The sequence below is a fragment of the Melanostigma gelatinosum genome, assembly GCF_949748355.1.
Source record: "Melanostigma gelatinosum genome assembly, chromosome: 21".
In the NCBI taxonomy this organism is placed as follows: Eukaryota; Metazoa; Chordata; class Actinopteri; order Perciformes; family Zoarcidae; genus Melanostigma; species Melanostigma gelatinosum.
This window is the reverse complement of record NC_136654.1, coordinates 7,479,331-7,494,360: the sequence shown is the minus strand read 5'-3', so window position 1 is coordinate 7,494,360 and position 15,030 is coordinate 7,479,331. Positions and strand designations below refer to the sequence as shown.

At 42.4% G+C, this 15,030-nt stretch overlaps 2 protein-coding genes across 2 annotated transcripts; one reads left to right on the top strand and one right to left on the bottom strand.

Annotated features, from left to right (window-relative positions):
• Positions 1–2,104: 2,104 nt before the first annotated feature.
• Positions 2,105–8,054, top strand: LOC306795492 (chaperone Ric-8A; the record flags this gene model as incomplete). The annotated part of the gene is made up of 12 exons (XM_079294025.1): positions 2,105–2,194; positions 2,284–2,331; positions 3,324–3,413; positions 3,497–4,101; positions 4,302–4,437; positions 4,631–4,819; positions 4,961–5,055; positions 5,560–5,710; positions 6,419–6,514; positions 6,636–6,780; positions 7,029–7,308; positions 7,408–8,054. The coding sequence occupies 12 exons, from the start codon at positions 2,105–2,107 to the stop codon at positions 7,547–7,549; spliced, it is 2,067 nt and encodes a 688-aa protein (XP_079150151.1). The 3' UTR covers positions 7,550–8,054.
• A 477-nt stretch (positions 8,055–8,531) lies between these two features.
• Positions 8,532–13,674, bottom strand: irf3 (interferon regulatory factor 3). Its single transcript, XM_079293784.1, has 11 exons — positions 13,540–13,674; positions 12,203–12,369; positions 11,836–12,007; positions 11,318–11,394; positions 11,157–11,217; positions 10,962–11,030; positions 10,595–10,840; positions 10,276–10,366; positions 9,463–9,752; positions 9,237–9,355; positions 8,532–8,730 (listed from the first exon to the last, which is right to left on the bottom strand). Exons 2-11 carry the CDS (start codon positions 12,365–12,367, stop codon positions 8,617–8,619), a joined length of 1,404 nt encoding a protein of 467 aa, XP_079149910.1. The 5' UTR covers positions 12,368–12,369; positions 13,540–13,674; the 3' UTR covers positions 8,532–8,616.
• Positions 13,675–15,030: the final 1,356 nt, after the last annotated feature.

Below are 15,030 nucleotides of genomic sequence, written 5' to 3'. Positions count from 1 at the left end.
TTTGCCAAAAATGATAAATGACATCTACTCTTCCTTCCTCATTGAAAAATCCAGACTCTATGAAGATGTAAATATTTTTCATTAACCAAGTTGGTAAAACTTAACTTTAACCTCCCCTATTTAAAATCCATAAGTTTATGACATACAATCATACAACACATGGAGATCCATACTGACCAAAACAGATGCAGGTTGACCCTTAACGCTTACAGATGTCAGTTGAGTTTTGGCTACATGCAGTATATTGTGTCTCAGCCGGTATGACGGCGAGTCATGATGTTGGTCTGTGTCAACATGATTAAAGCAGATACTCCCGGTTTGCACACGTCACTGATGATTGTTTTCTTCCACTGACTGAACTGGTGACTGAGGGTCATTGGTCTCCTGTAGCTCTGCCTTGTTGATGTCCTGCATCTCAAGCATCTAATTCATCTTGAAGGAATACGCATCTACTTCCGTGAGAGCGCTTTGTCAGGACTCCTCTGACTTTTCTCCCGCTCTCGCTGACGTATAGCGTGCATCCTGTTGTTGTAAGCCTGCAGCCACCAGCCGGCTACCTCGGACCTCCCGGCCCTGTTTCCTCTACCCACTGGGCACAAGAGTGAGCATCCTGCCAGGAAAGCCTGTCACTCGCATATCATCTTCTCACAGAGTTCATCTCTCAGGGCCCTCAAGACCCTTTGCAACAAGTGTGTGAACTTGTATTTCATCTTTACACTACACCGTGTACGACAGGTGAAGCTAGTTGACTTTTTTTCCCCTTCATTTAGACGAATAGAATGTGAATTCGAGCAATATTTTTGCTGTCATCCCTTACTGCAGATTGATCTCTGTCACGGCTGATCTCATGGAGATTGGTACAATCTATAGTTTATGAGAAGAGTAACATTTTAAAGTCTTTCAATGGAAACACTTTCAAATACACACCTATTGTGCAGGAGATATATAACCTGCTTCATGGTTTGAATTGACTTAACCATGAAAATAACCCCATCTTGTGGTACGAGACACAAACAGCATTATAGTTCTGCACGCACAATATGCAACTCACTGTGCCGTTTATATTTACATGATGGAATGACTGGTTAGTAAAAACCCACACATTTTAAGCTGTATAAGCTCTCAGCTGCATTTCTCAGCAATGTTTTCTTTTTCAAGGTAACCTTAGCCGTCAAAAGCTACAGTGTGGTTATGCAACAGCGAGAGAGGCGCGACAAAAAACAAAATCTTAATGGTTGTTCCAGTAATTCCCATGCTGTTAAGAGATTTTATTGAAAGAGTGCGCTAAAGCTGGGCACACACACAGAGAGATGTGCAGCACAAGTCTGGGAAACCTGTAGAGGGTCAACACTGGGAGATGTAAGCTTAGAGTCCATTAGTGGATTATAACCATAACCACGCCATGGCCCGGCATCTCTCTTGGATTAAAGAGAGACAGAGAGTGATCCAGAGACATGTTGAGTGCATGAGGGAGCGGGAAAGCAATTGAATTGAGCAAATTCAAAGGCAGAGCATCGTGTGCTGAGCCTACGGGGAGACGGAGAAACAGTGTGAAGCGAGCTGAAGTGAAGTCAGAGTGGTGACAGCGCTTTGGGTTGGCAGACATCAGGTGATTTTGGCTCACCTACGGTATATTGTCTTATAATAGACTTATCTTATATCACCCGGCTGATCAAGGGATTTGCACAAGGTAAGTTTAGACGAACACATGAGTTAGACTGTTGTAATCTGTTTGCAATCTTTTTTTAATGTATGTATGTATTATATCTCAATATGGCCATTTGTCATGTAAAAGATACAGATACAGCTTTCGTTAGCCGTGCAGCATTAATCAGTGATCAAACAGAAGTGTTTGCTGGAACGATTATATCGCAGGGTGACTATTTTATTGAAATTGATTTCGGCTTTTTAATGTCACATTTGTTGGCTTTTATTTCCATGTTCCATATAACAGATGACACACACTGTACACAATGTGTATTTTTTCACTGTGTGTTCATCCCTATCGTTGTGTAACTTTAATTTCCTTTATGGCCTGAATGATTATTCCTCTCCGCGTGTGTGTGCGTGCGTGTGTGTGTGTGCGGTTGTGTGCGCAGGAAGCATGGACGTGGACCTGGAGGGGATTATCCAGTGCATCAAGCAGGGGGATGAGAACGGCGTTCAGATACAGCTGCAGCAGTTCAACAAAGAGGTAACACCACACAGGAGCTCACACGTCGGTGTGTCAGGATGAAACACTGCGGCTGAGAGTGTTTTCATGTCATCTTTTCTCTCTTGCAGTATGCCCAGTGCTTCTTCTTTGATTCAGAGGAGAGGGACCGGAGTAAAGTAAGTTAGTTCATGCTGCTGCGCCCGTTTACTGAGACCCATCCCTGTCCCGCATGTGTTTCTTAAACCTCAACTTTGCTTAACCCCATCCCCACCCTTGCTCCTCCACCTCCTCCACTTCCTCCCCTCCCCCACTCCACAGCCTGTCTGTGATTAGTAATTGTGCTGTATCAGTTATTCCTGATCCTCTTTCCTTGCACGCTCAGGCAGATTGAGCGGAGCGAATTGAATAACCGACATACTGCGTGTTAATCTAGTCAACACTTTCGGCTCTTTCATTTGCAGCCGTTGAACAGCGAGTTCGACAATATCTTCACTCATCTTCAGTTAAATTGAATAACTTCATCTAAAATTCTATTTTAAAATGTATTTAATTCCATTTTTCATTCAAATTCAATTGTTTTATTTAAATCTGATGTAAATTGATTTTTTTTTAATTTGACATGGAATTTAATCTAATTTAATTTTGAGTCAATTTGTTTTAATTTTCACTTTTTGTCAATATAATTAACAATTGTATAATATATTATAATAATTTATAATTCAATTAAATTAAAATACATTTTTTATTTAATTTTATATAAATGTAATTCATCCAATCCAGTTATTTATTTGTGGACATAGTGAATGAATTATTTCAGAAACATGATATCATCCATAACAACCGGGTCAACCATGTCTTAGTTCAATACAAGTTTCTCTCAGCAGCTTTGTGAAACACTCTTAAGAAGAAACTTTTTCCCGGGAACTTATGATTTGAACTCCAAATAGTTACATACAACACTTTGTGTAGTATGGCCCCTCACACATATGATGTACCGATATCATTGTCTCTCTCCTGCTGTGTTTCTCGCTGAAATCGGATTGTCCATCTTCTAAAGCAAAGAAAACTGGAGGAGGTACAGTGTATTGATTTTGTTTGCACACGAGAGCCCCTAAACTAATTCACGAACTGTGTTTAAGCGTGTTTGTTCTTTGCCCTGCTGTATCAGTTCAGGCAAAATAAAGTGAGGGAAAACGCTGATTCTGACTCCGACTGCGACCAGGACGACCAGGAGGACCGAGGCCTCGTCCTCAGACAGGTGCCTGACACTGTCACTTTCTGCTCTCAGTCTTTTTTTAATGTTGTTAAACTAAAGGTCTATTTTTCTGTTCCTGTCCTCAGAATTTAGCTCTTGTCCTGGTGAGGTTCATTACAACAGGAGTGAAATGCCGTCTGTTGAGAGTATCTCTACGCACTCTAAGAATCCTCTCCAGGGACAAAAAGATCCTGGGCCCCTTGGTGACCGACGGCGCTCTCCTGACGCTGGCTAAACTAGCCGGGCTGACCACAAGCGACGCAAGTGACGAATCCAGTGAGCCAGACTCTGATTTCTACGACAACATCATTGCTTCTCTGGTTGAAGCCAAAGTGTTGCGTGGTCGCACTGACGAGGACGAGGGTGACGTTGAAGCCGATGACCAACGCGCCGAGTGGTTTGATGAGGACGCCAAGAGTGACATCAGCACCGCCGACAGCGGAGATCTGGACAGCATCGGCTGCTCTGGCAGCCACAGGACCAGCATCGACGAAATGCACAGGGGCAGCATGCATCACAAGGTGCTGGAGAGAGGCAGGAGGGACCGCAGGGAGAGCAAGATGGAGGGCGAGGAAGAAGAGGAGGAGGGAGGCGCGTCAGGAGACGAGGCACAGAGAAAAGAGGCCTTGAAGGTGCTGTCTAACGTGGTCTACAACAGCAGCTGGGCGCAGGAGAGGTTCAGCGGTCTCAGGTGGGCTTCCTCGCGGGACGCAGACATAAACATGCACACACAACATTTCAAAACACTGATAAGCCCAGCCGTTGGGTGTGGAACTGGCATTTCTGGTTCTCAGTGACACTTTTCTTCTCATTTGTCACAACCTTTAGTTGGCTTCTGTACAAGTCAGCATATTTCCAGGCAGCTAACCTCTTTCCTCTTTCCTCCACCAGGCTCATGTGTGGCCTCACAGAGCGTCTATCCTCCAGTGTGAGTGACTCACCTCTGTCCAGCGTTCACTTCTATGAACTCCGCCTCATGTTCCTCATTACTGCACTACGGCGAGAGCTCAGCACTCAGCTTCAACAGGTAACATGACCTCACTTACAAAGTGACTTCCTTAAATATGTAGTACTATATAGTTATAATATGTGGTAGATCATGTAGCATTACACTCTATCTCCATTTGTTTATTGTGTCATCTTCTCTTTATTCTAACAGATTCATGTTCTACACATCTTAGCTGCCTTCCTGTCTCACTCTCACTATGTTTCTCTTCCAGGAGGGAGGCGTGTCCATCTTCACAGCCGCTCTGGAGAGCCGTCTGGGGGTTCAGTGGAAGGACCAGTATGAGTGTGTGCTGGACCCAGCAGCACCACCCATCTCACTAGAAGCCTCTCAGCATGTGATAGAGATCCTCAAAATCCTCTTCAACATCACCTACAGCATCCACTGGCAGGCGCCAAGTGAGGTCAGTAACGATGAGTCCATGCGAAACCTGTCAGCCATCAGGTGTGGTGGCAGGAAATAAAATGTATCTGATACAAATGATCTGCACTGTGTGTGTGTGTGTGTGTGTGTGTGTGCGTGTGTGTTTTTTCTCCTCCCTCAGGATGACGCAGCTCTTTACCGACACCTGGTGGCGATGCTGCGTCTCTGCCTGATGAGGAAGTGTTTGCTTTCGGATGACACTGATGAACTGCAGGGGTGAGCGTGAACCAACATCGATCCATCCATCTAAAGTTGCTGGTGTCACACTTTTATTTCTTTCTATAATGTCATGCATGTTTTATTATTCTGTCTCTCAGTTGAACTTTTATTTCAGTTCATATGAGCTCTATTGGCATGAATGGCAAAATACAGTTATATATAAATATATCGGGTACTATAGTATAAAAATAAAAAAAGATTTAAAGTAGTAATCATTCATTTATACTAAGACGTCTAGCCTTGTTTTAAGCACAAAACAAGCATTTGATTATTTCTGTATCGGGGCTCATTCCTCTAATGTTGGTGGGTCATTTATTTACATTTTTACAAAATATTGCGCAGATAGTACATTCATGTCTCACTCCATATTCATATGTAAAGAAATGTGCAATGTTTAATTCTAATAACAGCTTTATTTGTAGCATATATTTGTATTTCTACTACTTATCATATTTATAACAATCCATCATACTTTACCTGAATCTTGACTCAATCCCACAGTCACACGGTCAACCTGTTGTCAGCGCTGCCTCTCCAGTGTCTCGATGTGCTGCTGGCGGTGCCTCTGGAGCCCGACTCCAAGCAGTGCCAGGGGGTCAACATGGACTGTGTCCACACCCTGGTGCTGTTCATGGAGAGACGCCTGGACTCGGTGAGGGAGAAAGTGATACGCAGAGAAGAGGGTTGAATACTTAGTGTGAAGGACCTCTGAGAATGTGTAGTATATTTAAATAGATTGTTCCTTTTTATGTCTTTTATTTTGGACGTTTTGTCACTGCAGTCGGTGCATTTCCTGTTGCGCTTTTATTCTGAAGGTATAAAAACCGGAAGTAAGAGGCCGCTAGGAAGCCGTTAGAAAGCCGTTAAAAAGTCACTGAAGGGACTGAAAAAGTGATTTAACAAGGAAGATGGACACGGTTTTATTTAAATAGATTGTTCCTTTTTATGTCTTTTATTTTGGACGTTTTGTCACTGCAGTCGGTGCATTTCCTGTTGCGCTTTTATTCTGAAGGTATAAAAACCGGAAGTAAGAGGCCGCTAGGAGCCGTTAGAAAGCCGTTAAAAAAGTCACTGAAGGGACGGAAAAAGTGATTTAACAAGGAAGATGGACACGGTTTTATTGTTTTAGCACCTGGCCGATATAGGCACAAGTTCTTACGGTGTGTTCAAGGAGTGATTCATTAAAGACTTATGGACCATCAGTTCAAGACTACAGACCGTTATTCAGCCGGGATGCTACACTTAGTGGCCAAGGCACAAGAGTTATTGCCTAAAAAAGTTGAAAGTTTAAAAGAGCGACTCTTCTCTGATACTGAAATAACCTGAGAGACGCGTCTTCCTTGTATTGTTTGCTTCTCAGGGTGATAAGATGAAAGAGAAGCTGACACCAATCCTCAATCTGCTGACAGAGAGCTGCAGGGACCACAGAGAAACACGCCAATACATCAGGAAACATGTAATACCCCCCAAAAAAACATACTTCAGAGAAAGCTTTGTGCCTCTCACGATATTTGGATAATATTTTATAGTATTTATTTTTAAAGACAACTGAAATTATTGTGAATCCCCGTCATTAGATCCTGCCTCCTCTGAGAGACACGTCCCACAGACCAGAGGAAGGCTCCACAGTGAAGAGCCGTCTGATCCGGCTCATGACTCACCTGGATACAGACCTCAAACACTGCGCTGCTGACCTCATCTTTGTCCTCTGCAAGGAAAATGGTTAGAGCACACATTATCCCATTGAGCTGCATTTGATTTCTCTCCCTATACTTTTTCACTGTTGTCTTATTTGTAATTCATGTTGATTGCGGAGAAGCCAAAGACACTTGTCCATATCCTGGACAAGGAAGTTTCTAACCATACATGACCCTCCAAGAGCTAGAATTTTAAATATATTTCACAGTTTTTAAGCAATTTTAATCTCATGTTGTATGTACATAGCTAACATAAACTCTTACTTCCTCCAGTGAGCCGCTTTGTCAAGTACACAGGCTACGGTAACGCAGCGGGCCTGCTGGCCAACAGGGGCCTGCTGGGCGGTCAGGGGCCCATAGCCTTCTGCTCTAACGCCAAGTACTCCAGCGACTCCGACTCGGACACTGAGGAGTACCGGCAGGTCAAAGATCGCATCAACCCGGTGACAGCGCGGGTGGAGGAGGAGCAGCCGGACCCCATGGAGGGCATGACGGAGGAGGAGAAGGAGGAGGAGGCCAAGAGGCTCATCATGCTCTTCAACAAGCTGTCCAGGTCAGTGAAGCGACAAAGACTCAGAGCGATAACGAATCTCTGATCAACAGAGTCTTAAGTCTAAAATACGGATCCATTGTCGACATATTTGTTTTGCAGAAATAACATTATCCAGCCGATGGGAGTGGATTCAGAGGGGAAGCTGGTCCCGATGTCAGGGCTGAGGGATAATTCCCTCACTGAGGAGGTGAAGTCTGGGCCTGAGAACGACGGCGAAGCAGAGGAAGGAGAGAACAACTGAAACATTTCAAATCCATTCATTCAATTTGTTGATTTTATTTGTAAATGTCTCATTTCTTCAGTTGTGTTGTAAATGTATGAAAACAATGTTGAACTCAAGAAAGGATTTATATTTATTTTCCCTTCTCTGTATTCAGACTCATAATATAGAGCAGCAATAAGGTCACACTGGTTAGTTGAATTGATAGTGGATCCTAAGAAGGAACTGATTTAATTGTAACAACATTATAATATTGTCCAATATTTGAATCGTCTTGGAAGTGTAGTTTGTACTTCAATTTTGTGTATTTCAATGTGTAGTCTCAGTCTCTTCTATAGCGTTTTATCAGGATAAATATCTAAAGGCGACATCGGATCGAAATAAACATCTGCAGAGCATATTTACCTTTTTCTATTGAGTCTCTGTTGTGTTGCCGTGTTCGATTGTCTCAGATTGTGCTCAGGTGCATGTTGTGCTGAAACTGTCTCGTAATATGTGATCAAAAACATTTCGACAGATTCCAGATGTTCTGATCACATCTGCATTGTTAAATCAACTCGTACTTTGACTGGCTAAACAGTTGAGTTCAATGCTTTTAATATTATTTTGGTTTATTAAGAGGGTTTAGGTATCAGTATTCATTTCACTGTAGGCTACAAACAGTAATTCAATTTTTTCGAGGGGTTCTATAAGAAGCTAAGTTTGTACCTTAAGCACAAACACGTTATTTGCAAAGGCAGAATGTGTAATGAGTGGAAGATATCTTTATTTAGCTGTTTATTTGCATCAGAAAGCAATACGCTATTTTAGGAATGTGTTTTTAATTCTCAGAAACACCAACATATGTAAATGATGTCAAAAAGATCCTATTAAATCTCTCTGATCATAGTCTCCTTATTCTATGTAAACATTTGTGTATATTAATTCAAAAGCACATATTTATCTACAAACATAATCCAACACCAGAGCAATTATTAATACCTGATCCATTATTTTTGCTGTAGAATCAAGATATCACATTTTAACAAAACATGTAAACATGATTATTTCTGAGATGTTATTGTCAAGGTTGAGGATTGCAGAGTGCGTCAGCACATCTCCATCATCTCTTCGAGGGACATCTGCAGCTCCACCGACTGCAGGGAGGAGGCGCCGCCTCCGACAGCAATTGTCTTCAGCGACTCCAGTGAAGTCAGGACCACCTGAGACAGAAGAAGAAACCCGGGAGCAGAAAGTCAGATGCCGTGACAAGAATGACAAGAGTGAGGTGACGAATTTGAGCTTGACAGAAGCCGTGCAATCCGAGGAAAGCTGGCGCAATGAGACGTGTCAAGCTGCTTTCTCCAAAGTAACTTTATGTTTCAGCTTTTCATTTCTCAGCATGCACTCCTCTGCAGAGGCTCGGGAGTAACAAAAAAAAAAAAAAAAAAAACTTTTACACCCGAGGGATCATTTGTCACCAGACGCTTTTCATACTTTGTTCCCTCAGCGTTTTTAATCAATACCGAGACAAAATTGCCTTTTGAAAAGTGCTGCTGACTACAGCTCCCTTGAGTGGGCAATTCGTGGCGGTTTGCTCACTCATGAAATTTGACAGAGGTATGTGCAGCAAGAAAATAAATAATATTATAATACTGAAATACTGCTCTGTAGGTCTGCGAGAGCACAACACTGACTGTGCCTTTTAATAATTCAAAGGGATGTTCACCTCCACTGTGATGAGTTTCTTCTCCCAAGACTTGTTGTCTGGGTCAGGCCACTTCTCCCCAAGGCAGAAGAACAGGGAGCATGGAGGGCTGTCTCTCCCTGCAATGAAGTCCAATAGTCCTAGAGGGGAAGGGCAATCAATCACTACACCAAGCCGACATGCACGATACTGCACGTTTCCACAGGTAAGCTGAGGAAAAAGCTACAGAATTATTCCTGTCACCCACCTTGCAAAAAGTCCTTGAACAGGTACAGTGGTTGAGGCTGCAGTTTATAAACCTCTTGCGGCTGTCTGCTCCTGTCATACTGAGAGAGGCTCCAAAAGGCTTTGATTTCACCCCGTCGCTGGCCGTAGACCACATGGCCTGAAACCCCCACGTCCAAACCATCGCCCAGCTTTTCCAGGATGCGTTGGGTCAGACTGGCTTGGGTTTGATCCAGCATGGCTCCAAGACTTGGCAGAGAGACCAGGGACAGGCCTGACTCGTGATCCACAACTGTGCCGTTGAGATCGGGCCTGATGTGAAAACAACATTTGTTCATTCGATTTCATATTAAAGGCAGAGCCCTGACAACATTAAAGGGTTAGTGGGACTCGTTTTGCTTCTTGCCGAGAGTTAGATGAGGAGATTGATACCACTCTCATATCTGTAAGGTAAAAATGTGTAGCTGCAGCCACGCGACGGTTAGCTTAGCTTAGCATAAAGACTGGAAACAAGAGGAAACAGCTAGCCTGGTGTTACTCAATGAGCTTTAGAAGAGCTGGTCAGTAAATTTAGCTACCGTTGGAAAGAGCCAGGCTAGCTGGGTCCACCTGTTTCCAGTCTTTATGCTAAGCTAAGCCAATTGGCTACTGGCTCCAGCGACTTACTTGTATAGAGTCGTATCAATCTTCTCATCTCTTACTCTCGGCAAGAAAGTGAATATTGTGCTTCCTAAAACACCAGACTATTCCTTTACCTGTGACGGTTGGTCTGAAGTTAGACACTGAGCATTTGTGAGACATGTTTCCTTTGATGAAAGCGTTATTTTGATGTTACCTGTAGACTAAACGGATTCCAACTTCATTCTCAACCAGCTGCTCGGACACCATCACCCCTCTGTAGTACACTGATATCCTGAAATGAGTCTCTGTGGATTCAGAAATAGGAGAAGATTATGAGAAAGAGCGCACCACTCTTAACTGTATTCCTGTTTAAAACACATTTGATGATGATTGAATGATGTTAATTGACTGGCTACATTACTTTTAATGGCCTAATTGAAGTTATTAGATGCTGATATTGAGTGAGGGATGTCATTTTTGAATGCCAGTGTAAAATTCCCCTTTCCTTTTCACAGCAACATCCGTCGACTTACTGAACTGTTCTCTGTTACTGGTCTCGGTCACGGTATGTAGGAGCTGGTCTGCCAACTGCTTGTCATAGGCCCCTCCCACGGCTCCCTCCATTGGATGTGCTGGTTGCTCAGGCAACCCAGCTTCACTGCCTGCACCCGCAAACATTACTGGATACTGCTGTTGCCCAGGCAACGCGTCTCCATCAATCACAACCGGGTTTCGGAGCAGTTGTTGCTCAGGAGGAGGCTCAAAGCCTGCGGTGCCCTCTGTGGAAAAGTTGCAGAAACTGAATAAAGTGTTTGTTGGAAGCTGTGGATGCTGTTGTTTTCTGCTCACACTGCAGCAGTGAGGAGGAAATAATGAGCAGAGCAGATACAGTAAGTCTACCTTCTCCGGGGCCGATGTTCAGTCCCTTTAGACACTCCTGGAGAATATCCTGGTTGGCTAAGGATTCACCTGGCAAATATTGATTGGTTCAGAAAGATTCATATTCAGTGTTTCCACATTCATGGCAATAATAAAGAAATAATGTACCTTCTAAAGTAAAAAATGCATGCCAGGAGATAATAAACAGTCCCGTACCTGCAAACACACCGTCGAATGGAAGACAGACATATTGTTCAAAGCATTGGCCGGCCTGGCTCTAAGATATCACATATACACATTTGAATGAGTTCACATGCAATTACATATTTACACATTTTACGTCCAGTGTTCCTACAGACCCACAAGCAGTCGCTTACTTCTTGTGTAGGAAGGCGATAATCCTCAAATAAATCGAGGTCAACTTGGTCCTGGGATCCAGCAGAAGAGTTATGAGCTTTGAGAGTGAAAGCAAAGAGCTTAGTTAACATCTGCAGCGTGCTATCTTTTATTCATTTATTCCCCTCAGAAACACCTCTTTAATCTCATAATCCCCTTTACAAGCGGCATTGCCTCTGTGTTCCATTCCTCAACCGCAGAAACATAAATCCAAAATTAAACGTATGCAAAACAGATGGAAATGTGATGATCATCCAAATCAGGTAAGGGGGTGATCAGATATGTGCTGTGCACGGAAAAAGAATCATTTTCCAATCCAATCAATGCAAAGTGCCAGTGAATACATTTCACACACACGTCTCATTACATTCATTCTGTTAATAGGTGGTTTTTAATACAGTTCATCAGAGGAAATAGTTGTTTTTTGTAACTTTCCTGTTATCCACTACAATAAAGGATGGAATGGTGACAGTCTACAGACACCCTGGTGGATCCTCACCTTCTGATGCTGCCTCATCCGGCCAGCGAAACACTTTGTGGGGGTCGGCAGCGTCGTTCCTTTTGTCGGAGACCAGTGTGAAGCCTTTGGCCCGGAGGGCGCTGCGGAAGTTCCTTTTCCAGACTGAGGCGTCTCCGTGAGCACGGCCATTGCCACTCACCTCTGCCCAGGCCTGCAGGGAAGACACAGGTTGAAGGCAAGACACTCTTCAAAAAGATCTCATACATGATGGATTCTTTTAAACTATTGTCACTTTGTGGAACACAATGAATACAAGTCAAAAGTTATGTCCAATTCATGTAAGTGACTACTTTCTACTCTACTGCCACTGATGGTTTTTTTAATGATGACTGTGCGTGACTATTACCTTAAAGATGAGGATGTCCGTGTCGGAGGAGTCCTGTCTTAAAGCATGTTTCCATGGGATGGAGAACTCTGTTTTCTGTTCTGTTTGCCAATTCACGCCGGGATACCTGCCGCTGTCAATCTTGGCCCGCAGCCACGGGATGAGCAGTGGTTTAGGATGAGACATTTCTGCAGGACAAAATGTCCAGTCAACAGTGTCACAAGGGCGCCATTTGGCATCCCTGATCATCAGTAACATGATACCCAGATCATCTATAATAGAAATCATTTCACACATTTTTGTTGCTTTTATTTTACGATTAGTTTTGTAATATTTCAAGCTCAGAAGCCGATCCAAAAGCAGCTGAGACAGGCTGGATTTTTAATCACCATAATTATTCATATGTATTGATAGGATTATATGAATTATATATATATATATAATTATATAATATATAGGATTATATTAGAATGTTAGGGTCCGTCTTAAAATACTGTAGAGCGCTATTCAGTCATTTTACAACTGGATTCAACAATGTAATTAAGTTAGCAATGTAAGTAAAAGGGTGTAGATAATACAATGGAACTCAACCTTTGCATGTTTCCATGAACTGTTCATTAAAGTGTAGACAATATATTTCTAATGTACAATAATACTAGAATGAGGGATTCATCTTTCTGTCTTTTCTCCCACTTAATTATGAAAAGCTTAAAGAAACATGCAACACACAGTGTCTGAGCGGCAACACCCTGACTTCTGTACAACACTGGTGCAGCTGGAAAAACTTTTATTGGCAATTTCTGAATTGCAAGAAAGAGGAAGCGGGCAGGTATTAAACCAGGTGTGCTTCAGCATTCAATGTCAAAAATACTCAAAGAAAAACAACCTCAAAATACTTAGTGCAGTCAAATGTATTCAAAGATAAAAAGAAAAATTATAAAGCACTCCACTCTGAAAAATGCTTCTTCACAGTCAAATATTAATATTGGTGAAAAGTTCAATGTTTGTGTTTAAATTTAAAAGTGAACAAGACTATTACAGTGTAAATACTCATGTAGCATACAACCATGTCAAGTGTGAAATTGAATACAGCATGCAGTATTGTATTGAGTCACCTATATATAGCGGACTAGTTGCCCTCTCCCTCTGTCTATAAATGTAGTACAGTATAATGAAATATTACTGTGAATATTCGTGTTGTCGTGTGTAAAATGAGCTGGAAAACCCACAGTTGAGGAGCGCCATAACCTCAAGTGCAATTGTTGCCAACAGCTCCGCAACAGAGCACAGCTGAGGAGATGTAAACTCCGGTGAAATGTTAAAAACAACACCGACAGTTCCGATGGAAACTCTCCCACCTGAAGTGACGAGATGTCCGCCGATGCGAGTCGAGTTCAAGCGCAGTCGTTTCCAGGGTCAAACTTCAGAGTGATGCAGGTTGACGGCAGTAAGTCTGTGCAGCAGGAACAATCACCTGTCGAAGCGCTTTATTCCTTAAATACCGACAGGAGCCCGGCTGACGAGGTGTTCTCGGGAAACTCCGAATCGTCAGTTTCGTTTTCAAGATGTGACGACGGGAAGTGCCATACCAGCCTGGCCCGCTAGGTGGAGTCAAACACACGTTTATATGTATACACTTGTGAGGACCGTTAAGGACACAATACATCCCCTGACCCTTTATACCTCAGTTAAATATGTTTAAAGACATAAAGTACTCTGCTTTGAATAATCATTTGAGTCGACACAGAAAAAAAGTCCAGTTAACTGGTTAGAAATACTTCAGCCACATCTACTCGTCCTACCTCATTGAAAAAGGTAGAATCTGTGGATTTGCACACAAAAACTAAAAACAAATCCTGCTTGTAGGTGCATGTGTTAAACTCAGATTTAACATTTTCCTCCTTCAGCAGATGAATGTAAAAACAGCTTCTCTTGTGTCAAACTGACGCACCGCACATTGAAGGCCAAACATCCAAGAAAAACAACAATGACCACAATCTTCTGCCCCGAGAGCCTTATGAATACACAAGGATCAATCAAAATGTCCTCACAAAGATAGATGTCAAAGAACACAGACACACACACAGTAGGGAAACAAAACGCCATTTGTTCTTTGCAGATTTTATTTGTTTCTCAAATACAGGAGAGTTAATGTACAGAAGGACAAAGAATTTCATCAAGAACTGTACAATATTTACAAGCCTTTTTTTCCTTTTTTTTATGGAAAATTAGATTGTTTTCAAAATAAGTCATAGTATGCACAAACATCAAAATGATAAAAATGAAATGACTATTTCCTCTTTAAATATTACTTATTTATACTCCTTCTTCCCACATGGGAAATGGAAAGTTTACTTCTTTTTCTTTGCACCTGCATGACGGATGATTGAACTGAAGCACAACAATGTTAAGTTTCAAATAGATTTCCCCCCATCCTCGTCTTTTTTTACGTTTTTTTTCTCCCCGTTATTTTACACCCACTGTATTTGATACAATATTTCTGTCTCGACGTCTGTTCTTTGAATAGAGGGGAAGACGGCTTGGATATGTGGGTAACGACTGAATACTGATCCTGTGGAAAATAAAAAGGTTTTGAAAATGTCCGGGCAGCGACCCAGTGCTTGTGAGAGTTTAAGTTAAAAACCTCCTCATATAAATAATAAAAATGTGTTTATATATTATCACACAGCGGACCGGTGCTGCCCTTCACATAGCACAGGATGAGAGAGAGAGAGAGAGAGAGAGAGAGAGAGAGAGAGAGAGAGAGCGAGCGAGAGAGAGCGTCTATTAACACATTTCATGTTTCTATCCGTGGACGAGTCAGTGTTCACTCTGCTCACGGCACACAA

Coding starts and splice junctions, on each gene's coding strand:
- irf3 (XM_079293784.1), bottom strand. CDS start 12,367: ATGTCTCATCCTAAACCACTGCTCATCCCGTGGCTGCGGGCCAAGATT. Junction 12,008..12,202: donor CGGACATCCTCATCTTTAAG/GTAATAGTCACG, acceptor TCTTCCCTGCAG/GCCTGGGCAGAGGTGAGTGG. Junction 11,218..11,317: donor ATCGCCTTCCTACACAAGAA/GTAAGCGACTGC, acceptor GTGATATCTTAG/AGCCAGGCCGGCCAATGCTT.